Here is a 26,610-nt window from a genome sequence, read left to right on the forward strand (position 1 = left end):
AAATATGAAGACCCCAAGGCAAGAAGTTGTTAACTTACATTGAAGGCATTCTGAGATATTTAGACTTTTGCGTTTTGCCTTATATTTTTTTATTTGAATGTCATATACAATGTACTGATCCTTCATAGTGTAGTAAACAAACCAAATTTACATTACATCTAGTAATATTAAGTACTTTTGCAGTCTAAAAGTTAAAATAAACATGTTTTCTACAAAAAAATGTAGTTAACATGTTCATGCCATCTTCAGGGATAGGTGAGGAAGATACAGAATTGAAAGGCAAGAACATGTTACATTCTTGTTGTTTTATTTAATCAAACAAATTAAACAATTTTTTTTTAATATAAAGTAACTAAATAATTATTATTATTGAAAAGAAAAGGTAGCAGAGCATGTATCAATTTTTTTTTTGAGACTTTTAAAAAATCCACGAAAAACCTCATCCAGGTATGGTAACAAGTTTTGGATATCATTCCATTTGGCCGCATCGATTTTTTTGTTATCTCTCACTTTTGATGATAGCATTGGCGGGGAAGATAATGTTTCACACCTTTTTTTTAAGATCCACTTCTTTCCAAGGCTCTTCTTCGGAGAGTGATTCGCGATATTTATAAATCCCGAATTCCTCCACTCTTATCCAGCGAATTCCTTTTTGAAAGTTAACCTTTTTTCCGATAGTGTTTTTTGTATTGTGTATAAAGTTCAGATGCCTTTTTCTAATCATGTTTTTGCATTTCAAATGCAGCTTTATACATATTTACATGAATTTGGTCAGATTTGTTGCTATCGCAAGTCCCACAAGTGTCTGTCTTAGGCACACCAAACGACAAGTTGAAATCCTCTGTAAAGATCCTAGTGTAACGATTCAACGAAACAGGAGCATACTCTTTTTCTCCACAAAACATATTATAGAGCTCATACAGTTTTGGGATTGACAAATCGGATGCGAGGTACAATTTATGGGGATTTTTGTTCCTGGAATAATGCAAAGCTTCTGCAGGGAAAATATTGATGTGTTCTCTTACTTCTTTAAGCTGGTTATCTGGTGTTTTGTTAGGCCTCGTGCAGTGGCGACCTCTGTGACTTACTGCTGGTGATGAAACTCCTGCAGCTACTTTTCTCCTCGAAATATCTAATCTGCCTCTACCTATTTGGTAAATGGATTGTAAGGCTGGTTTGCAAACTTGTTCATTATTTCCTTGTATTGAAACAGAGTACGTTATATTGCAGGATCGTTTGGCCGAAGTGATCCTGGTTATATTTTTAATATTCATCGATCTCAATAACAAAGTTGATTGGGCTTCTGAATGTAGTGAATAAAACTCTAGAAAGAGTTTTTGCCTAACTTCGGCATTAAATCTTGAATTACATTTCAATCTGCAGTTGCTAACACAAAGATTTTCTTCCAGTTTTGGTGTTTTAGCAGGTTTAAGGCTTTTTTATAATTAACATTAGAATCACCTCTCATCCTAGCGTCCCGCGCTATTTCTCTTGCTCGCCCTAGCTTGGGCCTCTTCCTACTCTTTTTAGTGCCTAAAAATAATACACACATTCATATCAGTTCGTGAACAGTCAAAAATGTTTTTTTTTTTAAAGTTAATCTGAAATTATATACCTAGGTACAGCAAGACAAATTACCTTCTAAATGACTGTTTTCTATATTAGAAACGTTTAAATTGTTTTCAATTTCGCTTTCAGCGTCCTCAGTATATTGTCCTACACTGCTTTCCACAGCAAGAGCTGCATCTGAAAATAATAATTTAATCTTCATTACATGCAAACCAGTAAAATAAAATTCAATTCAAGTTATAAAGCCTTATCCTCGCCAGTTTGATTTAAAGTATTGAATATCTCATCATGTTGTACGTATTCCAAAATTATATCTCCTGTACCAGTGGTAGTAGCGATATACTCTAGACTACTCTGATTATCTTCTGAAAATACAAAGTACAATAAAATAATCATTTTTAGTTCAATGTTCAAAAGAATTTAGTGTCACAATAAAGTATTTTTAAATTTATCTTCCATTAACATGACATCATGTTGAGGTATTCCTAATAATATCCCAAACTCAACACCAGTCAAAGAGTCTTGAACACTTTCTGAAACGAAATATTGTAAAGCATTTAAAGGAATTCAAAACATAGAAAACATAAAAGAATATTCAGAGTCACAGAGTAAAACATTTTTTTTTGCATTTACCATCCATTAAAATTACATTATTTTGAGGTATTTCTAAATGCTTCTCAGGTTGTACTAAATTAGTGAACTCTTGAACACTTCCTGAAACAAATTAATAAGCATTACAATAAAAAATTGTTGACTTTTAGACAGAAAAACACCAAAACAAAAATGATTCACCCATTTTAACTAATTTAAGGATAAATTAAGATGAACGATAATGTTTTATACAGCTTACCTGATTCCCTGATCAATTTTTGACACATCTTCACCATTTTTTCACCTCTGGAACTCATTTTCGATGATTTTTAAATAAAAAACACGCACTGCAAAACTTTTTAAAACCACCAAGGTAAACATCAAAGTGAGTGAATAACATGTTAACCATCGAAATCTAAACCAATGTAGATGGGAAGAAGTTGTTAATTACAGAATTACGGCAAGAACTTGCTAACTTAGTAGTTAACAAGTTCTTGCCCTGATTTTATCAACTTAATGTCACAGAAACACGTAGTTAACATGTTCATCACATTGATTTAAGCATGTTCTTGCTGTTTTTAAGCTCTGGCATGGTGTTCATTGGAAAGAGCGTATGCGAATTAGTTTAGAGAGCATTCTAACTCATTTTTTACGAAAATGTAAGTTAACAACTTCTTGCCTTGGGGTCTTCATATATAATAAGACACTTATTATATATTTGTTAAAAAATATATAATAAGACACTTATTATATATTTGTTAAAAAATATATAATAAGACACTTATTATTATTGTATAGATTGGGAGAAATACACCCGGTGTATTTTTTTGTTCTGTAATTTCTCAAAAAGAAGAGAAAAGTTTTAAAACCCAAAAAGAGGAGTTAACCTAGTGCGTAGCTATAGCATTCACATGGGTTCGACCCTAAGAGGAGGGGTTCGACAGGGGAGAAAGGTAGGGAAAAGGTTGGAACATTAATTAGAAAGTTTTATGGGACCTCTACTACAACAATTTATTATTTACATCATTGATTAAAGAGGTGGTGCAAAAACTATTGTTGTATTTTCCAAGAATTAATTTTCGCCTGTGCAATACTGAGGCAGATGGGGGTTTGAATCATCCCCTTATATAAGCCCTTGAAGCCCTCACTACATCTCGGTTGTGTCTATAAAACAGGTAAAACATAACAAATTATTTAGCAACTAAAAAGGGCAAATAAAGCGCCCTTTGAAGTGTGTTTCATAATATTTGTAATCCATTTAAGACTATTATTAGAACATCGCGAAATCAATAATAAAGTCTGCAAGTTGTTTGTGTTTACATCGACAAGACATGTGTATCTTGGATAATATGATTTATATCGACACCATGACCCCAGTGCAAGTGGGACAGTAGTACACTAACTATATTTCTTATATTAGTATATCCAGTATGGTTCCATGGTAACTCAACTCAGTGACAATTCAACACACTTTTAAAAAGTGATATGAAGTCATTAGAAACGATGAAAAAAAATTTAAACCTAACCTACTTAATAACCCAGTTAATAAAGTTTTTGTTTCATCACTTTCCATGACTTTATATAACTTTTTTAAAGATGTGATGAATTATCCGGTCACCATCCAGTATTCATTCAAAACGGAAACATAATTTACAAATTAAAATTCGGAAAATACGGTCCGGCCGATTAGAGCTCATGTAACCTATACATATTTCTGTTAAATGAATCCTTTACGGGAAATAAGGAAATGTTAGAACGGAGATAACAGCGGAATGTCGATATATAACCGCATTAGGATATTTTGGGTTCAAACGGATACATTCATCGCCAGTATTTAAAATATTTACTTCAATCTAAACCCAAACCAATGCAACTGACAGAACACGATCGGTTGACCTTTAGACTGCATTCAAGAATGCAACTAATCACCAGACTACTTACCTATTACATAGTATTGCAAGAGTTTGGAAGATTGCTGTTAAAGCCCAGCTACACTACTCGCGAAGTTGATCGAAGTTGACCGAATACGATAGTGTGGGCACGAACTTCATTTCGCTTCGGGCAACTTCGCTTCGCTTCGCCCGACTTCCGATTGTTGTCGGTAAATGCGCCCGAGTCAAAGGACTGGACTGAGTTACTCGCGAAGTTGCACGAGTGTGTGGGCACGCACTTCGAACTTCAGCTAACTTCGTCGAGGACTTCGTCGAAGCGTCGAAGCGAGTAGTGTAGCTGACGCTTAAGGAAATGAATGCATTTCATTACAAGCAGCAGGAATGGTGAAGAGACACGCGACCCAAGTAACTAATCCAAATTAGCATTACATTATGTACACATACGCGAGTCGAACTGAACCTCAACTTATGGGAAGGGAACAAAGCAACCGCAAATGGCGCGGAACGCCGCTTGCAGTTGCTTCGTTCCTTTCCCATAATTCGTGGCTCTGTTCGCGTTGCCGTTCGCAATGCATACATAATTTATTCCACGTTATTATTATTTATTCCGGTGTATGTCTCCTAAAGAATGAATCAGACAGTTCACTTGGGGGATTGTTCACTCGAGTGAACGTTCATTTTTATTTCATTCCGCGTTCATACAGTACTATACAGGGTGTATCGGCAAGTACCCGACAAACTTTAACCAGCTATTCCTCAGCACATTTGGAGTAAAAAATGTAATAGGCGCTTTGCTGTCCGGTAACATTTTTTTCCATTAAAAACAAAAAATAAATAAAAAATCCACACTCCGTCACTGTCATTTGAATTGTTTTTCGTGTTCAACAGCTGTTATTAGCAAGTGTGTCAAAAAGTGTCCTCGCTCTTTAGTACACACTAAATAATAATAGTTAAAAATGACACGAATGGTGCCGTGCCATTTCGTTGTGATTGTAAAAGCGCGCCAACGTAGGTACGTACGTACATTATTCAACGAAACTCGAACAACATATTGCCAGACGGGTTTTCAAACTTCGACAAAGGATAAAACATTGGTGACATGTGGTGAAAATATGAATAGTAAATTTTTTATTAAAAAAAAAATGTTACCGGACAGCAAAGTGCCCATAACATTTTTTACTCCAAATGTGCTAAGGAATAGCTGGTTAAAGTTTGTCGGGTACGTGCCGATACACCCTGTATAGAAATGAACATTCATCCGTCCTTTCCCACTATGATGCCGTCGAACGAAGTCGTGCGCCTTGGTAGTACCTGCCCGGATAAAACTGCAAATTTTACTGAGAGAAATGAACGACCGTTCATTCCGTGTTGAGACTGTTCATTTTTCTTTCATTCCGAGGGCGAGTGAAAGATGCCGAATGCCGAAATCCAACATCGACGGATCGGTTCACTAATGAATTCATTCGGCACTTTTCTTTCATCTTGTGTTCAGACGTTTCATTTCGAGTGGAAGAGGCAAAATGAAAGGCAGAAATTAACGAAAATACAATCGTGTGACTCCTTCTTAACGAAAGGCTACCCAAGCAGTATTAATAATTCGTATTGATTTTTGTCAGCACTGCGGAGCGGTCAAGTGATATTCACCCATCCCGGTCAGTCGGTCCGCCAGCCCATTTTCTCACGTTTTCCACGGCCATTTATTTCAAAAACACGCTTCACCTGTGCTGGAGTTGGTTTTTTGCCGAACAAGAGTCCCAACTGCTCCCAACCGTCTAAAGCCAGTGAGACTTTGGCATCCCCAATTGGGGGATGTTGTGAGGATTAGCGCGGAGGGGAAGGAGATGGGAAAGAGTAAGGTGGGAAAGTACCTGGCTATTCAGATCTGGTCAATGTATATAAATAAGCTAACTAATTTTATTATTAGTTTTGTTTATATCTTAGTACTAGTGACCAGTGGCGGCTCGTGACTGTTGGGTGTACTTTTATTTTTTTTTATTTATTGTTTTTATTTTAGTAATTTGTACATTTAAGTTTACAAATGACTAATTAATTATTACATACAAATATACTATGTTTTTTTTCTTGCTTGATGTGGCTCCTACACAACATCTTGAACTTTTCAATTGGGGCAGACTTAAGGTTTTCCGGCAGCGCGTTATAGTATTTCATCCCTTTATATAATATACTATTCTGGGTATTCGCTTTGTCCTTCTTTGGTAGTCTAATTTGATTGTACGTCCTAGTTTTATATTTGTGTATGTCCTTGTTGTATACAATTTTATTCGAAAAATATTTGGGTAGCAGGTTGTTTACAATTTTGTGTAAAAATATCATCGTGTTCAAGGTCAACATCTGTTTCACCGTTAGCCATTTTACTTAGAATGCCAATATTACAAAAAAGGGCATTACTGATGTTGTCGTAGACGAAAATGTATTATTAATTTTTTTCGAAAATTCAGTTTTTTGTATGAAAATCTTCTTACAAAAAATCAAACATCAATGATGTCGAATTTTTCAAACTTGGCACTCTATCACACTCAAAAGTCACGAGCCGCCACTGCACGTGACTCTTGCTAGTGGGACTATAGTGAGGTTGATTAAAAAAATAATATTTAAATTCAGGATTATGAGAAGGTAGAAATCATTTAGACTAGAAATCTAAATAAATATTCAGAGCTGCGTGCTGCAATTTTATCAGAAATCTTGTACGGGTGGATTGTTTCGATAAGCCATGAAAATTAAATGTTATAGGGTTTTCCAATAAGATGTGTTATTTTGAATAGCCCGCTATTTCGGTAGATGTTACTTTTGAAGCTGTCATTTTTTGACATTTGACAAGTAGAAACTACGCCATTTTTTCGCCACTAATAAATTTTATTACATTAATAAAATTCACTATTATTAATTATTAGAATTCCATCGAAAAATCATCTTGAGTGATGAGGCCCATTTCCACCTCGGTGGCTTCGTCAACAAGCAAAATTGTCGCATCTGGGGCTCGAAAAACATAAGAGTTATTGTTGAAAAGCCTCTCTATCCTCAACGTGTGACTGTTTATTATTATTATTATTATGTAATGAGCAGGCAGCATTCTGCTGATGCGCTCATATCTGATTTCACAACAAGTTTGACAGTAATTGAGTTGTTTTAAGTTTGAACTAAGTCCTTTCTTCTCTCCAAATGTTTGGTGGGGTTTATTGTCGGGCGGAGTCATTGGACCTTACTTTTTCGAAAACGAGGCTGGAGCAACAGTTACGGTGAATGGATTGCGCTATCGAGAGATGATTAATGATTTTTTATGGCCGGAATTGGATGGTATTGATCTGGACAACGTTTACTTTCAACAAGACGGCGCTACGCCACACAAGCAACGAAATCATTGATTTTACGGGAAAAATTTCTTTGAATATCAAAATAACACCTCTTATTGGAAAACCCTGTATATAATATTCGTGGTGCGTGCCTGCTTTAAAAATACAAGCCGTGAACTCGCAATACAAAATGTCCCTTTTATGAATCACAACAGGAGGGTAAGTCTTTCCCTGCGGGGGTTGAGTGTGACACATTTTTATGGCCATGAAAGCTATAACCCCATAGGTGACATAGTTACATTATTATTAAGTCGACAAACGACACGCAAGCGACCGCAGCCAAGCTCCGAAGTCACGCAAGGATTATTATTAGACAACAAAATAACAGGAGCGTTGCTTTGTGGTCCATAGCATAAAAAATATTTGGTAAATATACAGAAAGGACACGGTTAATAAGCACAATAAATAGAAAAACCACTGCGTAGTGCATATCAGTTAGATAACAATGCGAAGTAAGTATTCCAGTTTCCGAAAATGGAAAATAGTGTATTTTAGTAGCTATTTCGTAAAAAAACCGCATTATTTTGATGATTTTTTTTCACGCCATGTTTTAACATAATATTTTTTTTTTTTCAGACTAAAATTTTATTTATGTTTGAATTAAACCCAAACTAACAACCTAAGAATCTTTTATAGGGTCTTAGGTTGATATTTAGGTTTAAATAAGAGAAGAAGAAAACTAACCTTAAAAGTGTGACATCGACAACAATGGCCGCCAAGTCAAAAATTTTTATTTAATTTTTATTTTCCATTTCCGGAAATTGAAATACTTACTTCTCATTATTATCTAACTACTACAATGTATTTATTTAAATGTGCGTATTAAGCGTCTCCCAATTTTCTGTATATATACCAAATATGTTTTATGTATACTATATACCAAATATATTTTATGTATATTTACCAAATATATTTTAGGTATATTTACCAAATATATTTTATGTATATTTACCAAATATATTTTATGTAGGTATATGTACCAAATATATTTTATTTACATATTTTTAAAAATTAATATGTATATAGGTATAAATTTTCACATTAGTTTACATTGTTGCCTATGGTTATTTAGCTGATAACTTTTTTTTTTATATTAACTCCACACAGGAGGCCCTGAAGAAAATAATTTCCCTCAGGGCCTATGTCATCTTTGGGGATGCTGTGTGGAGGGTCTTTTTGTGGAGAGGAAGGAGTGAACATGGGTCTTGAAGAGTCCCATGTTGTAGGAGGGAGGAAACACAGAGGCCGGCAGTTCGTTCCACAGCCGAGCTGTTGAACTTAAGAACGAATTGTAGAAGCGACCCGTTCTCATGTGACAAATGTCAACCGTGTACAAATGTTGTGCGCGCGTTTGGCGTGTATCCCGACTACGCACCGGTGCCGAAGGGATCAATGACGCTAGTTCCTCAGAGCATCTTCCATTGTAATACCGATAGAACAAGGACAGCATACCTACCTGACGCCTGTGCTCTAAAGATTGCAGTCCGTTTGTTAAGATTGGGGAAACGGACCACCCGTTTTTGCACAGAGTCAAGGGTTTTTTCAGGTATTTATGGGCTCCGGACCAGAGATGGCTGCCAAATTCGACAGTAGGGTGCACTTGCGATTTGTACAGGGTCAGCAGTTGTGTACTATTAAAGTATCTGCGGGCCCTGTACAGTACGCCCAGCTTCTGAGAGGCCAACTTTACTCTGGCTTCGATGGAGCCCCCGTACCTGAGCTGGTCACTTATAGTTATACCAAGCATATCAATGGAAGGCCTGTTCGGAAGATTGCTTCCGTTGAAGGAGACTAGATTATCATTTGGATCCCTTTTAGACGTAATCAGACAGGATTGGGTCTTTGAAACATTAAACTCGAGGAGATTATTTTTACCCCAGGAGAAAATACTCTTGAGATAACCGTCCATTCTCTGCTTCAAAGCCCTCCGAGCCGTTGGAGTTTGTGTGCCCTTTGGGGGCTTGTCAAACAAAAAGCTATCATGAACTGTACTGTCATCCGCGTAACAATGAATCGGTGCACATGTCAAAAGGTCATTGATGTGCAACAAAAACAAAGTCGGAGACAGAACCAATCCCTGTGGGACGCCAGCATTTATGGAGTGCAAGGAAGAGGTGAAACCGTCAGCAACCGCCTGAATCGACCTATCCCTTAAAAAGTCAGCAATCCACGTACACAGGGATGCGGGAAGTCCGTAAGAAGGCAATTTGTTGCGACAATACAATAATCGACAATCAACTTGCGGCGATACAATAAAATTATTGCATATTAACCAGTATTGGTTGAAAACTAGAATGAAATCTAGTTAAAAACTCCTTAAGCTTCTAGTACACGTTGGGCCAACGTTGGCAACAGCGTTCACACGTTGGGGCCAAGATCCTTGGATGGTTCTATGATATTTCATCAAAATGACAATCAAACACACCTTTAAAAAGTGATAGTAAATAGTTAACTATGTAACCTAGTTTTTGTTTCATCACTTTTCATGACTTTATATCACTTTTAGTAGGTGTGTTGAACTGTCATTTTGATGAGATACCGGTCACCATCCTTGGATGTGTGCACGAAAAAGCGACAATACTCGGGCTGGCCGGCCAACGCTAGTGTCATGTACACGCTGGGCCAGCGCATTGTCCCAACGTGTACTGGCAGCATTAGGTTGCGATAAGGTTATGCAATCCAAAACGCATGTTATTTCGTGAAGCTCGAGCACAAATATTGTGGTGATCGTATGTTTGCGAATATGAGAGAGACCGCGTGCCTGAGGGAGACAGATAAATGGGAGTATAAATAGTACATACGTTGTTTATCGTCTCTCTCTTGTCTCAGATTCGGAACAATAACCTTACCTTATATAATTAAAGAACGTAAAAGCTTACGTGTCTTATTAATCACAAATAATAAATCTGGGTAATTCGTCGGCCACGACACATAATTACTACAAATATGAAAATGTATTCCGGTCATAGTTCAAAAAACTTAATTTGTCATATCGTCAAACATATTTGTTTCGGCTGTAGTGATGAGTCTGTGATATCTGTGAGTGTGTAGATTCAATGAACTCGGATATTATTTCAATTTAAGTGTCATTTTCAAAATTGGAACTGATTATGTGAAGAATTCAGACAAGCGATAAAGTACCTACCTATGACATAATATTTTTAACCTGTAAAATATTTGTAATGTGCATTTCTTTTGTTTAAATTTCTTGGGATTAAATTGAACAAATAAAGTCCGATTTCGCGGTTATTCAATGGCGTGCGCTTTTTAACCTGCAATGAATATAAATCCTACAATTATAATATTCCGTGATTTTTCACAGGTACTAAAAAGCAAATCCGAAAAAAGTTTGGAAGTAGAATATTTACTGGCCTGAAACATTATTTTTCCTAGTCTTATAAAAAGGCTCATCTCGTAGTAGGTTTTTAAAAAGAATCTATAATTTATTCCAGGTGGTCAAATTTTCAAACCAAAAACACACGTCTTTACATCATTTTGAATTACATCACCACCAGGTACTTTACCAATGCAAACATAATCCATTTACAACCTTTATATTTTGCAGATAAAAATAGGAAAAAAAAATATTCTCGAAAAAAATTATGAAAATTATGTTATTTTTATATTGATGTGTAGCGTCGAGAAAAATCTAGATTAACAAATTAATAATAAACCGCTCGACCTACTTAGTACCTACTCCCGAATTATGTACCTGCAGTCCAAATCGCATCGTAAACAGAGCAACCTACGTACTACAAGCAGACAAACACCTACTTGTCTACTCGCGACATCGTTGTCTACCGCGCAGTCAGTCTGGGACATTACGAGAACTCGCCAGAAGGTTCGAGTCTACGGCCTATGCATAATTGCCGCGCTATCGAAGGTTCCTGAAACATACAGTCTGTGCGAGTGCCTAGGATTTAGTTGCCGTCCATCTACCTACTGCTACCGTCGGCCGTGTAGTATAAATATGCCCGACGCAGCGAGTCAGTCAGTCAGTCATCAATCTGCCGCCAGTGGATAAATCTCACGAGTGACGGTGCGCCCCCGCGCCCCCCGCGAAGGACAATATTCCCCGTTTCGCTCGTACCATCATGAACTCCATCGGGACATCATCATAGCGCCTTGTCCAGATCGCCGTTCCTGGCAAGCGCTACTAGGATTACAAGCGCCCTGGTTCCAGTGTCTCTGACCAGCGCTTCTTCCACGCCATTATGACCATCACGAGGACACGCCGCATCCTCACTGGTCACGCCGCTCCCGTTCAACCGCCTACAAGGTCCGCCGCACCTTCGGCCGTCTCGTCAGCACTGGAGTGCCTGAAGACCTACGTTCTTCGCCAGTGCCTGACCTTCATCGAGTCCCGGTCACCAGCGCCCGGCGTCGACTCACTGACCCGCGCTTGACCAGCACATCACCGTCCGGAGTATTCAACTTTTGTCCTACATCATCTCCTCGTCACGGCAACTGACTCAATAAACACAGTGACCTTCACGACATGCCTTTCATTTCGTGCCTTCACCACCTGATCCCCAAAGATGAATACATTTAAGGGCTGATAGATTACGCTACATGCATCTTGGCTTGTCCTATTTCGGCATATCACTCGTCATGCAATTCCAATGGGAATGTATGGCGAGCGATATGCTGAAATAAGCCAAGCCACGAGAATATAACGTGGTCTGGACAGGCTTTAAAATGGGCCATTTTCGTTTGGCATCAAAAACGACACGATCGTTTTTATTCGTGAATTCGGCGGCGTTGACGTCACGCCGAGCGACGTTGATGACAGCCGTCCTGACCTTACCAACTAAACTAAAATAACCTTCCATACATAATACAATACAGGGTTTACCAATAAGAGGTGTTATTTTGAATAGCCCGCTATTTCGGTAGATGTTACTTTTGAAGCTGTCATTTTTTGACATTTGACAAGTAGAATCTACGCCATTAATAAAAATGGAACGATACACGCTTCAACAACGCATTGAAATTATTAAAATTCACTTGAGTGAATCAAATGCAACTCATCTTGAGTGATGATGCCCATTTCCACCTCGGTGGCTTCGTCAACAAGCAAAATTGTCGCATCTTGGGCTCGGAAAACCCAAGAGTTAATGTTGAAAAGCCTCTCTATCCTCAACGTGTGACTGTTTGTTGCGGTTTATGGTCCGGCGGAGTCATTGGACCTTACTTTTTCGAAAATGAGGCTGGAGCAACAGTTACGGTGAATGGATTGCGCTATCGAGAGATGATTAATGATTTTTTATGGCCGGAATTGGATGGTATTGATCTGGACAACGTTTACTTTCAACAAGACGGCGCTACGTGCCACACAAGCAACGAAACCATTGATCTTTTACGATTGAACATCAAAATAACACCTCTTATTGGAAAACCTGTACAAAAAATCTTCTATACATTTTTAATGGTATTCATAGCTTGTAAAAATTCCCTATTATTGTGATCTACGTGTACACTCTTGCGAGCTTCATAGAAATTTAAAAAAATCTAATGTAAGCTCTAAAACAACCATTTGTTTATGATTTAAGATTTTCACGGCCATAAGTATTTTTGTTATTAGTTTTTGGGGTGTTTTGTGTGACGAAGATGTATGACAAACGTTGGCTAAAGAAGGAGTTAGCGCAACACGGCAAAACACCCCAAAAACAAATAACAAAAAAAAAACTATTTGTTTGTAAATTCTTTCACTTTCATCATTTTTATAGCGATAAGAATGATTGTATACATTAGAATATTCCATCGACTTGCCGAATTACTAAAATATACTTCGAAACAAAATACTTATGTGAAACCGTAGAAGAATCCCAACTGCTCCCAAACGTCTGGAGCCAGTGAGACTAAGGCATCCCTAATTGGGGTATGTTATGAGACTGAAGGTAGTGGGAACGACGGGATGAAGATGGGAAAGAGGAAGGTGGGGAAGTAAGATAATAATAAAGATTATTGTATACATTTACTATATATTCGTACAGCGCCCGTGGGGTGATTTTGCACAAAAACAGCGCTATACAAATCATCCACATGTTGTTATTATTATTGTAGTACCTGACTCTTTAGATCTGGTCACTAAATAGCTTTGAAATTATGACACAACGTTGCAATCGAATATGTATATTTTTATATACCTATATTATTTATATACAGGGTGTATCGGCACTAACCCGACAAACTTTAACCAGCTATTCCTTAGCACATTTGGAGTAAAAAATGTTATGGGCACTTTGCTGTCCGGTAGCATTTTTTTTTTCAATTAAAAACAAAAAAATTTAAAATTTCCACACTACATCACTGTCATTGGCATTGCGTTTCGTGTTCAACAGCTGTTATTAGCAAGTGTGTCAAAAAGTGTCATCGCTCTTTCGTACACACTAAATAATAATAGTTAAAAATGAGACGAATGGTGCCGTGCCATTTCGTTGTGATTGTAAAAGCGCGCCAACGTAGGTACGTACGTACATTATTCAACGAAACTCGAACAAAATATTGCCAGACGGGTTTTCAAACTTTGACAAAGGATAAAACATTGGTGACATGTGGTGAAAATATGAATAGTAAATTTATTATTAAAAAAAATGCTACCGGACAGCAAAGTGCCCATATCATTTTTTACTCCAAATGTGCTAAGGAATAGCTGGTTAAAGTTTGTCGGGTACGTGCCGATACACCCTGTATATATGTCACCTATGACAGGTAAAAACATGCTTTTTTTAATAAACAGCGTAATCTGTAGGACAAAAATGGTTTTTTGAAAAAAAAAACAGCGCCATCTGTTGGATGTAAAAGCAACACGAGTAATTGTTTTTTCTATCTGCACAGACAGACTGAGCCACAGCAACGCGTGGCGGGGTACCGCTAGTATACTATATATTATTTTAAATGAGTAATTTGTGAAAATAACACAAAATTATCTAAATTTAACTGCGCACGCCGGGATTTGAGCCTCGAACCACCAGTTAGGCAGTTATATCGGAATTTAATCTAACGTTAATGTTCTGTACAATGGACTATAAAAACCATTCTTATCAGAGTGGTTTTATTTTAGTGTATAAATGGTGCATTGTACCCGCCACGATAAGAGCTAGCACGTTTCAATCAGACCAGCTGTTTTATAATTTAAAAAAGCAGAAAAATAAGAAAATGAATGACATTAGCAAACAGAGAAGTAGAACGGAAACACCACAGAGCAAACATGTCACATCTCAGGTGTATTAATTGACTCTGCATGAAAAAAAAACTTATTCTTAATGTATTGAAACAATTCCTTTTCTTTGTGGAGAAAATAATTGTGCTTAGTGAACCAGCCTAAGGTTTAAACTTTAACCATTGATGAACATGAACTAAGGAACCTTTGAAAATAATTAACCGGTCAGTGGCTGAGTTGACTTCGCGTTTGGGTCCCACCCAGGCGTAGTGTATTCAATTCCTCGGCTGGCTAAGTCCGCCATACAACACATGCAACATTTCCGCTTACTGTGGTGGTAGTAGGAAATTTTCAAATATCGTCAGGTTTTTCGTAAACCGGGAATGTTTGTCTTTCTTTTGATAATTTTTATTTTAAATTGGTCAATTCCGATGATGACTTCACGGTTAGTTAAAAAATTACAGTTTGTTATTTATCAATTGAAGAAACTTTGAGAATGGTTCACTTAAAGCACAGGTTCTCAAACTTATTTCGACCACCGCCCACTTGATTATAAAAAAAATCTATTGTCCTCCATATTTTACTTACATTTTTACATTACCATCTGTTGCGTATCTTAAAAATAGTTATTTCAAATATCATTTTGAAACGTGCTCTACTATTATGCTACGTATACATTTGCGAGCCGAACTGCCGAACTGAACCTCAACTTATGGGAAAGAAACGAAGCAACCGCAAATGGCGCGAAACGCCGCTTGCAGTTGATTCATTCCTTTCCCGTAATTCGTGGTACGGTTCGCAAATGTATACGTACCCTTATATGGATAGATAGATAGGGTGGGAGCAAGTTAGAACATGTAAGATAATCATGTTGACTCAAGCAGGGTTGTAAAAATCGCATTGTTTAACAAAAACTTGTTAGAACTTGATTGCCACGAACAATAGTACGATACAGTTTTCCATGCAAACTTTGAGGAAGCAATGACGGTGATAGAAAAGATATAATTCCATTGTTAGTGTTTGACTAAATTTAAAAACTAACTAAGTGGCGAACACCCAGTTATGCTATAAAAAAATTATAAGGAAGATTTAGAGATTTAGATCTCCTCTAGATTTCCTACGCCCCTTAATTTTCTTTGAGCCTTCTACTGCCCCCTTGAAAGCTTCTAGCGCCCATAAGGGGGCGTTATCGCCCACTTTGAGAAAGACTGAGTTAAAGTATAACTTCACTGTTTATAAATGGTTGCTTCTAAAGTAAGAACAGTTTTGATGGCATCCAACCTCTGATAGTAGGATAAATGATTGTTCATCAGTTGTGTAAAATTTAAAACAAATTTATCAGTAAGGGGCACATGTTTTAGTGTAAGTTCTCCCCGGAAACTCGTCATAGCACAATGTGTCTTAAGAAATATTAAACACCTTTAACCCTTTGCGGCCAATAAATATTAATAAAATTGATAAATAGGCCCTATCGTTAAAAAGATTGTGCATCACTTTTCTATAATATTAATAGACATGTTTTGGTTACAGTTTTTAGTGATTATCATCATTTTAGTGGATGTATATTAATATTCCATTACCGTTAATAATATTTATCGTAGATCATACCGCATTATCCCAACTTTAACTGCCTTGGTTACTGTCATAGGTAAAATGATCGTAAACAAAATGATTATAATCAAATGATCGTAGGCAAATAATAAGCAAATGATTGTAAGCAAATAATAGTGTCATATTAAAGTAAAAAGATTTGATCTTATTATTTATTTTATGAGATAATGTACAGTTTACGAACAAATGGAATTTATGATAAAATTTATTAACTATTTATATGTATTTATTTTTTACATTTGTTGAAAAGAATGTGACCTTAATTGGGTACCCCATTCTAAGGTCACATTATATATGGACATTTGTGTAAATTTGATCCAATTTTTTTTTAGTACGTTAATTTTTGTAAACGTTCAAAATATACAAGAGGTAAATTATAAAGCGAAATAATAGAAGAAAAAACATAAGAATATACAAGAAAAATGTATAGTGGTAAAACATACAGAAGAAAAACATAATATAAGGTTAATCTTGTTAGGTTGCAACATTTTATCTAGGTATATTCTTCCTTCCCGTGTCCATAATCCATGTGTTAATACTTCTTTTAGTCGGTTTTTTTTTTAAATTTTAATGGTTGATGCGCAATCAAATGATAATTATAATCTTTTTGCCTATGATAAAAACGTCGGTTACCGCTTGGGAACAATGTTGATGAAAAATTAATTAATAAATATACTGAATAGAACACCCGATATAATTGCAATTTATTAACAGAAATTATATTAAATACCTATAATGAATAATAATAGAATTATTGATACTTCTGCTGAAATAATTAGTTGGTATAAATCTGTTTGATACCTATCTGAAAATGCTTTGCTAAAGATCCAACTTTCGGTTAAAATATCTATGAACTCTATACTCGTAGATCTAAAATTTCAAAAACCAACGCAAATTTTATAAAAGCGAAATAAAACCAAATAATATTGTTATAATATCTGCATAGCGATTATTCTGTGATGTAATAAGTACTTGGGAGGTGATGTTTACAATTACCTAACCTCACTTACGATAAGTTGGCATTTTTATGGCTATATATTTAATAAGAAGTCAATATGGATACGAATGATATAAAATACATATTAAAAGTTCACTGAAATAGTGTCGCGGTGCAGGTAAATAAAATGAGGTTTCGTTTGGCATAATTCGAAAAAATCAATATGGTAGAATTGTAAATTGTGCAAATAAGAAAATGAAATGAAAAACTTACCAGTAAAACTTTCTAAAGTCATATAAAATGGTAACGCCCCACTGGACGGTAGCAGGACTTTAAAAATAATTGGTATCCTCAGTCCTTCTGCTGAAGAAATCTTCACTTATGGGTTTTCGCACGGATATCGATCTGAAATTTGAGAAATATTTTTTCAGTTCCCGCAAATGGCAGTAACTAGCACTTCATTCCATTCGGCTTATATTTAATGAGACATAACGTTCGTGAATTATGAATTATTGCATTACCTACACATTCACAAAAAATATTTACCGCACGGTAAACCAAAAATACATTACGCAAAAGCCATCTGGTGGAAAACGTGGTACAAATATCAAGACTATGAAACATTGATTAGTGCAAAGGGAATGCTCACATCTCCTGCTGATTATTGAAAACACGTGCAGATATCTTATTCCACTGAACAGTCAGAATGGAAATTTAATAACCTTACGCAGATTTTTAAAATAGCACGAAAACTTCCATCGATAAAAAAACACTGTCACTCAAAATGACGACTGAAAATAAATTATTTTCATTTGCCTTAAGTTGTCATCACTGAACTGGGCGAACTGGGTAACCGGATGCTAAACTTGTTTACTTGAAGCTCGTAACTCTACGGCCATCAACAGATTGAGCACGGTGATGAAATTAGGAACTACAGTTTATTTGTTGCTAAAACTTTAAAATGTATTACGTTCGTTGATATAAATTATGTAGTTCCTGAATTCGCTGCAGACTATAAATATAGTGGGTTGTAAATCAAATTTGGCCGAAACGCGGTAAAAAATCGTTATTCAATTTTTAGGATGTTTCATTATTAATATGTTTATTATTAAACAAGTGCTGCCGTGTAATTATTATTAAGCGTGACAGCTATTTCGCTCTCTGAAGGCATTATCAAACTGTTTTCAGAGGGTGAAACAGCTGTCACGCTTTATTAATTCCCCAGTATAACTTGTTTAAAAATAAACTGTTTTTTGTAAAATTTGATAATAATACAAAGGCAATTCCATAAATGAAAATCGAGTTCTACAAATTAAACTTGATGGCAATAAAAAAACGTTCCAAGAGTTTCTCGATTCAAATGTAAAAATTAAGTTTAATAAAACGTATATTTTTTCACATCATGGTTTTCACCATTCAAATAATGCAGAATCGGATAATCCATTTCATCGCTGACATATCACATAGAAAATCTCCCGACCGTTCCAAAATAATCCAGGAAACTCATCTGAAATTTTGGTAAATGTAACCAAATATTTCTGTCTTTTTGAAATAATGGCATACAGAGCTCTGGGCCAAAAAGACTGGGACTTCAAAGTCCCGATGGAGTCGGAAAATTTGCATGCTCCCAGGGTATGAGTAAATAAGTAAGTTTTGGCAATTTTGTAAGGCTTTTTTTTTACATAGTGTCGGGAATATTTCTTTCATTATCAGCTAAGTTAATAAATATCAATAAAGTAACCCACACAGATTAACAATACAAGTATGGAATCTCACTTTGCGTTGTTACGAACAACTCTTTGTTATTATTATTCTGTAAGTTGGCAGCGCCGTCGCCGATTCCATAGAAAATATTTTTCTCCGTGCTAATATTGAATATTGTTATTTTCTATTGTGACAGGAAATATTTTGACGTTCGTCTATTTCAATATTATTTGGTAATAATATTATTTTATGTGAACATGAAACCTGCGATATGTTAAAAAATGTTTTGTATTTATTTATTTTATAGCAATCCCGACAATTTATAATCTATGCTGATGTCTTTGCTTATATTTTCTTTTGTCATATCGACACCATATTTTCGAAAGGGTATATCATAGTTATTTTTGTTGAAATGTTTGTAGAATGTGCAAACTAAATCTCGGAAATTCCGCTGCATGGAAAGGCTCTTTAAAAAAACAATACTTGATTTCATCAAATCTGATGGAGACAACTATTTTAGTCAGGGGTTTGAGTAAACACATACAAATAAATTCACGACATATATACTTTTGTAGTAATTAAGTTGAAACCATGTGCTACTTATAAGTTTTTGAGTATTAGGCGTGCAGTGGAATTCGATAAGTTTGTCTAAATCTCAATTACTGTAGTAATAATTTGTACCTGTATACATTAATTGTTTGTTATTTTCAGTTTAAACATGGGGAAGATTTTCCTTGATCACATCGGAGGGACGCGCCTGTTCTCCTGTGCAGCCTGCGATACAAACCTCACCAACAGGTCGGAGCTTATCAGCACTCGCTTCACCGGAGCAACAGGTCACTATAATTACTTTATCATAATATGACACCAATCTTAGACAGGTCAACATAATTACTATCACTTGACATAACTCCATACTTTTGACAGGTCACCATAATTACTTTTTCATGACATCCCACCAACATTTTGAAAGGTCACCATAATTATTTTACCATGACATGACACCAATCTTTTGACAAGTTAATGTCTGTATACAAAATTTGCAATATTGGTGGTATGCGTTTTATTTTCACTGTGGGGCTTCAATATTTAACAGTGAGTATCTGTAGATTACACATGCATATCAATCAATTGAAATTCCTAATATAAGTTTTAAAACACATGATAATAGAAAAATGCTAAGTAATTGGATGTTGTAAATCAGACCACGCGGTTAAAATATTTAACTTTAGATGTAATTCAGCGATCACCATGACAGGTTTTCATGGACAACATTATTTGTAACTGTAATTATTAACATTATTTGTAACTGTAATTGTTGACACTATTTGCAACTGTAATTATTAAAAAACTAAAACAACTTTATAAAACCTACGTGTTTTGCTTTGTGTGATCTGCAGAATAACCTCTGTGTATTTCAATATTTTTGTTTATAATCATTTTCTTTTCTTCAGTTGTAAAGCTATATATAAAAAGAGTTTACTAAGCAGAATTCGGTGCTCCGACATCCGTTGTGCCCACAGCGCAGGCAACAATTTGGGGCCTAAAAGACTCCGCAGTGTTTGAATAAGCATCTAGCCAAGCATTCTGTGGTGGAATTGTCTGAGGCCCTGTATTGAATGCGGCCACCATTCCTGGCTCTACCTGAAGAACGTTCTTCTTTGCTAGGAATTCACTCCTTGCAGCTCAGAAGGGAGGTGTACTCCACCACCGACTTATTCAGACTGCCAAGAGGCTATGTTGTGAACTCAGTCCCATCCCTCTACACTTCATTAGTTAGAAGTCAAGTGGAATATATTTCACCTATTTGGTCCCCTTTGTATAAAGTTCACTCTAACAATATAGAACGAGTTCAGCACAAATTTCTTAGGTACTGGGTGGTGCAGATGGATCGGGTGGTTTTAAAATACTTGTCAAACTGTCAATTTTAAAGGTATTGGATTGAAATAAAGTGCGAAACGTGTAGTTACAATGGAAGTTTATTAACGAAAAATTAGTAAAGTTAGTTTTTAAAAATTACATCCATCAAATGCCCTCCTTCTCGAGTGACGCATTCTTGGAGTTGGTCCTTAACGTTCCGCATTGCCCGCTCAAGCACATCACCAGGAATTAATGTGATTTTGTTGCTGCCTTCAACTCCTGAATGGTCCGGGGTTTGTTCATGTACACCCTTGCTTTTAAATAGCCCCATAAGAAGAAGTCACATACCGTGAGGTCCGGTGAGCGAGGGGCCCATGGAGATCTCCATTACGGGAAATCAAACGGCCAGGGAACAGAGCGCGTACAGCTTGCATTGATATCCTAGCGGTATGTGCAGTTGCCCCGTCTTGTTGGAACCACATTGTCCATGTCGTAATTGTTCTCTTCAAGTTGTGGGAGAAGAAATTCTTCAATCATGTTCACATAACGCTGCGAATTAACAGTAACCGCCTGCTCCCTTTCATTTTCAAAAAAGTAAGGTCCAATTATCCCTACCTTAGAAACCCCACACCAAACCGTCACTTTGTCACTATGGAGAGGCTGTTGGTGTAGGTCTCTTGGGTTAGTGCCGACACTAACTGACTAACACTACACTGGGCCGACCCAGTAATGGCAATTTTGCTTGTTGACGTAGCCGTTAATGTGAAAGTGAGCCTCATCAGACATCATGATAATCAGGTTTTCATCTTCCAATAACTCCAACATCCGTTGGCTAGACTGAAGCCTTTGAAGATAGTCTGTTGGGAGAATCTTCTGGACCACCATGATTTTATAGGGGTGGAATTTCAAATTCTTCAAGATTCTTAACAAAGAACTGAAGTTCTTTGTTAAGAATCCTTTGAAGGCTCCGACGTGACATTCCAAGAGCTTGAGCACGATGTCTCGTTGATCGACGTGGGCTCGTAATGACATCGCGTCTCACACGCTCCACGTTTTCAGGCGTTCTTATTGTTCGAGGTCTAGACGCCCATTTTGGAGCACATGAACCAGTAGTGCAGAAATTATGCACCCAACTCAATATCGATTCTCGCTTAGGAACACTACCGCGAGGTGGGATGTTGAAACGCCGGCGAAAGGCACGCGTCACAGCAACAATTGACTCGTTATTGCGTATAAACTCTTCCACTGCGAAAACACGATGCTCAACGGACCACGTAGCCATCGCGACTGACTGCCAGTCTGCAACTGAAACTTCCTGTCCCCCCCACAACAACACGAAGACCGCCGAACACCTGGCTCCCCCACTCCAGACGCACAGTCCACTTCAAAACCACCCGATCCATCTGCGCCACCCTGTATATAAATTTTAAGCTCAACGTTCCAATTGAATACATTAATTATGTCAGTTTGATGAATCAATTGCATCTAATAACGATGTCTGACAGGAGAATTATGTCAGACCTTGTTGTGTTACACAGAGTCATTAGCAACTTAATTGACAGCCCTGCCATCGTTGCCACTATTAAATTCCATGTGCCGACTAGGAACACAAGATAAAATGTAACATTCTTCTGCGATACATACCCAACCAACTATTAGACACACTCACTAACCAATAGGATGCATGATCTGGGCAACAAGTTTGGGGGTACTATTGATATATTTACTGACTCCATTATAGAATTAAGCGTAATCTGTACCAGCATTTTGTTGAATCCTACAAATTATAGTGGCATTATTAATGTAGTTTTAGTGATTTATCTTGTGAGTAGTATTGTTCTAGTTTCTATATTATTTTATGTTACTGTAATGCTACCTATATATACGCGAGCCGAACTGCCAAACTGAACTTCCAAGGAAAGGGAAAGGAACGAAACAACTGCAAACGAAACACCGTTTGCAGTTGTTTCATTCCTTTCCCATAATTCGTGGCTCGGTTCGCGTTTCAGTTCGCAAATGTATACATACCATTACATGTTTTACTAATATCGTTTCATGTTCAGTTAATCAGTTTAACATTATTTCATGCTTTAAAAACTTTTGTGTATAATTTTCGTTAGCTCACTATGTATATTCTGTTCTTAAAATCCATAATTTGTTAAATATTTGTAAATCTCTTTTTTTTTTGCAAATACTATGTGCTTTTTCTTAAGGCGGATTTAGTCCGAATAAACATAGTGCTAGAGCTGGAAAAAAGCATACTCTCCTGATCTTTTAGTCTAAACGGTAATTCGTTTTCACCATTTACACCAAAAGAATACCAACGAATAAGAACGAGAACAACACGAAGTAGAATTCTTGCATATGCTCTAGGGCAAGTCTAAGAACACTCGAGGAGCGATCGCGTCCGAACACAAAGGATTGGTCTAGGCAAATTGTTGCAGTTTTTACATCGAACGAACGTGTATTCTACAAAGTTTGGCGAATACACTCCGAGCATATGCTCGTTAGGTTTAAATCGGCCTTTATATGTATTAAATTCAAAGTTTGTAATCTACGAGATTAAAAAAAAAACATTATTATTGGCTCGGCAACCTTGATGCCCTACTTTGACCAGTGTTTCTTCACCATTTCATTCATCCATCTTGAGTGTTGCCCCATAACAATAAATGAACAATGTGTGTGCATATTAACTCTAGGGCGAGCCTTCCTCTTCAGAAAGGTGGTGAACCTGGTGTACTCTGAGGTGCAGGACCGCGTGATGCTGACCGGCAGACACATGGTGCGCGATGTGTCGTGCAAGAACTGCTCCACCAAACTGGGGTGGGTCTACGAATTCGCCACGGAGGAGAATCAGAGGTATGCAATACCCACCTTAGATAATACCTACTCGAGCGATAACTACCCAAATTTGGATCGCTGTTGGTAGGTACTTTAATGAAGTTATGTTGAACTTCGCACAATCTATATAAATAAATATGTAGAAGTTCGTTTGTTAAAAATCTTTAATCTCGAAAACTTCTTCACCGATTGCTTTGAAATTTTGACACAACCTTGCATTCGAATACGTGTGTGTTTTTAAATACCTTTATTGTATAGATGTCACCAGTGACAGGTAAAAACATGCTTTATTTTAAAAACAGCACCATCTCTTGGACGTAAAAGCAACACGTGCTATTGTTTCTCTATCTGCACAGACAGACTGAGTCACAGCAATGCGTGGCGAGGTACAGCTAGTCAGTTCATATTTTTAGTCGCAAGCTTGATTAAGCTTCCTTCTAGTGTCAAATGATGTCACTAATTTTCCTGTCATGGAATATTCTACACAATGTTTTATATCAAAGTCTGCACGCAGTCGTTGTTTTTAATTATTTTATATAAATTAAACATCTGTTTACATGTTGAAAATTGCATTTTTTAATGTCTGTGACCATAAAAATTTACAGTAGACCATAGACAACGTTAAGAAATAGTAATAATCAATATTGCCCCAAATAAGTATAGGTTGGATCAATTTCGGTAACAATTTTCAAGTAATTTGTACAATAAAGTAAAAAAAATTTTTTTTACAAATTTCATAATACATGGTTAGTCTATGAAGAGTTTTCTATGAACTCCCTTACATTAAAATCAATGTGATCCAAAGTCATCAACCAATCAGAACACTCGAACACACAGGTTGAGAAAGCCAATATTCCTTTTGTGGTTACATTGTCCTAGTGATTTTGCGGCTTTTGGAAAATTATTTTTTTGGCAGTTATTTTTCAAATACTTCAGTAAAATGAACAAAAATATAATAAAAACTTGGTCATGCATTTATCACATAGATTATTGGATAGTGGTTGGCTACGTTTGGTGACTTAGCAGTAGTGCCCAGGTTCATGGGTTGAGGTTTGTCTAGGTCTTGGCGGCGGATGCATCTGCCCACTTACTGCGTGGCAGGTTGGATCAGGAGAAACTGGTTGATGGAGATCATTTGACCTCTCCAGCAGGACTCTCTTGACTCATCGCATTGCACTGCAGTGAAAGCGATGGATTCATACGTCTGTCACCAGATACCTACTCACCAGCAGCATCGCACTTTTTTTTATATATAAGATTACATATAGTTGGTAGTAGAGTCTGGAAAAAAAAATCTATTAAAATTTATACATAATATTTGTACAGCAACACTGATTTTTCACAAAAACGGTGCTATACAAATCATCTATTAATGATAATATTATTATAATCACGATTTCGTGAACAGGTTTTCCAAATGCGTTAATAATAATAATAATATTTGGCTAATTTATATAGCGCCGTTTTTGTGAAAAATCACCTCAAGGGCGCTGTACAAATATATTTCTTTAATAGTTAATACTAGAACTACTGACTTAGAACTTGGTACTTACGTCTGAGACTTATATCTAGAGACTTACGACTGAGGCCTATTACTACTATCTTAATAAAATATATATGTATTTACATAAGACGAAGGAGACATTTACGCCAGAAGGAGGAGGAAGTTCTATTATATTAGGGTGTTTTTAAAATTAGTTTTTATTATTAGCTGGAAATATATCTTTTAAATGAATGAAAGTAATCTTTAACGCATTTAAATGATTTATCTGCCAACAATTAAACCGATTGACGTGTTATGTTCCCGCTGATATTGTCCATTGTCCATTGGTAGGCAAGTCAATAGCATTTTGACTTTATCATAAGTAGTTGAACGCAATCGCTAGAGAATGTATGTGTGTGAATCATCAATCACGGTATAACAAAAGGAAAAAAATGCAATATTTGGATAGAGTGACGGATTTATGGAAATGAAAAAATGAGTTTTTAATGTCTTTTATTATCATTCCTTTCAGATACAAGGAAGGTCGAGTCATCCTGGAGCGGGCCCTGGTTACAGAGTCAGATGGCATTGAGGAGCACGTCTCCCACAATGAGGAATGACCAAACATTGGCGCTTTTTATCGGGGACTTTTCATCATCAGACAAAGTTAACCACGCCCAACCGATAAGGAATGCCGTCATATAAGAATATTAAAAGACTATGTAAGGAAGAAAGTTTGGAGCAGAGGTTTTGTGGCATCGATTAGGTACTACAGAAGTGTCGGGGCAGTGATTAACCCGAATTTTATCTTTTTAAGTTGTGTGAAAATTATTTTATATTAATCATTTAATCATTGTGATGAAAGTGCTTCAAATGGAGAGTTAATGCAATGGTGGCGGAACCAAGCAGGCGTTTTGTCAATTGGGCTGGTAAAATCCTGTATTATTTCAATTATTGTATGATTCATATATTATTCTGAGGAAAGTTATCTAATGTTGTTTCTTATACATATAATTTGTTGGTGATGGGGGAAAATATTATAAGAAAATTGCTGTGCATTTTGGGTTAAGTGAAATACTCCAACTGGGTGATAAAATTATTTGTATTGTACCGTAGAATGATGTGATTTTGGACATTTTTTCATGTGTTTTTCAAGGATCTGGAAAACTAGCTGAGAGAAAAATTTTTAAATATTTATATAATGAGTTTGAATCTTGAACCCCTCAGGCCAGTTTGTTCGGTTTTGGGAACAAACAGTTATTACCTGAAGAGTCAATTTGTTCGCTTTTGGGAACAGCTCATATGGTCTCATAGAACGTTGTATCTCCCTTACTGTCATAGTTAGAAATATGAACTAAACGGGGTTAGAAAGAGAAAATATGTTATATTCAAATGTTATATTCAAGTACTATAGAAGTTAACAGACAGAATTAAAATGTACACCTCTTTGAAACCAAAGTTTCCCAACGTAATTTGAGAAAAATGATTTATTTTGTTAAATATGAAATGACAAAAAGTGAGGTGAGTGATGTTTATAATATATTTAAATATATAAAACATAAACAATATTTTCATATATAATTTTT

At 36.3% G+C, this 26,610-nt stretch overlaps 2 protein-coding genes and 1 long non-coding RNA gene across 3 annotated transcripts in view; 1 reads left to right on the top strand and 2 right to left on the bottom strand.

Moving 5' to 3' along the window:
• eIF5 (eukaryotic translation initiation factor 5) overlaps positions 1-17,961 on the bottom strand; it is a 59,602-nt gene extending 41,641 nt beyond the window's left edge. The window contains exons 1-2 of the mRNA XM_089642767.1: positions 17,786-17,961; positions 17,410-17,541 (exon numbers count right to left, since the gene is read on the bottom strand). The gene's annotated coding sequence lies outside the window, so the exon portion shown is untranslated. The remainder of the gene's footprint in view (positions 1-17,409; positions 17,542-17,785) is intronic.
• LOC149415583 (uncharacterized) lies at positions 1,826-2,840 on the bottom strand. Its single transcript, XR_016303780.1, has 3 exons — positions 2,420-2,840; positions 2,203-2,283; positions 1,826-2,102 (listed from the first exon to the last, which is right to left on the bottom strand). It is a non-coding gene; the product is annotated as an uncharacterized LOC149415583 (long non-coding RNA).
• A 1,008-nt stretch (positions 17,962-18,969) lies between the features above and the next one.
• On the top strand, positions 18,970-26,410 carry Ype (yippee zinc finger protein). Its single transcript, XM_089642462.1, has 4 exons — positions 18,970-19,073; positions 19,552-19,676; positions 23,400-23,559; positions 25,557-26,410. Exons 2-4 carry the CDS (start codon positions 19,559-19,561, stop codon positions 25,642-25,644), a joined length of 366 nt encoding a protein of 121 aa, XP_089498588.1. The 5' UTR covers positions 18,970-19,073; positions 19,552-19,558; the 3' UTR covers positions 25,645-26,410.
• The last annotated feature ends 200 nt before the right edge of the window (positions 26,411-26,610 follow it).

Source organism: Hesperophylax consimilis, chromosome 18 (assembly GCF_061612785.1).
Source record: "Hesperophylax consimilis isolate HC1 chromosome 18, BYU_Hcon_1.0, whole genome shotgun sequence".
NCBI classification, from domain to species: domain Eukaryota; kingdom Metazoa; phylum Arthropoda; class Insecta; order Trichoptera; family Limnephilidae; genus Hesperophylax; species Hesperophylax consimilis.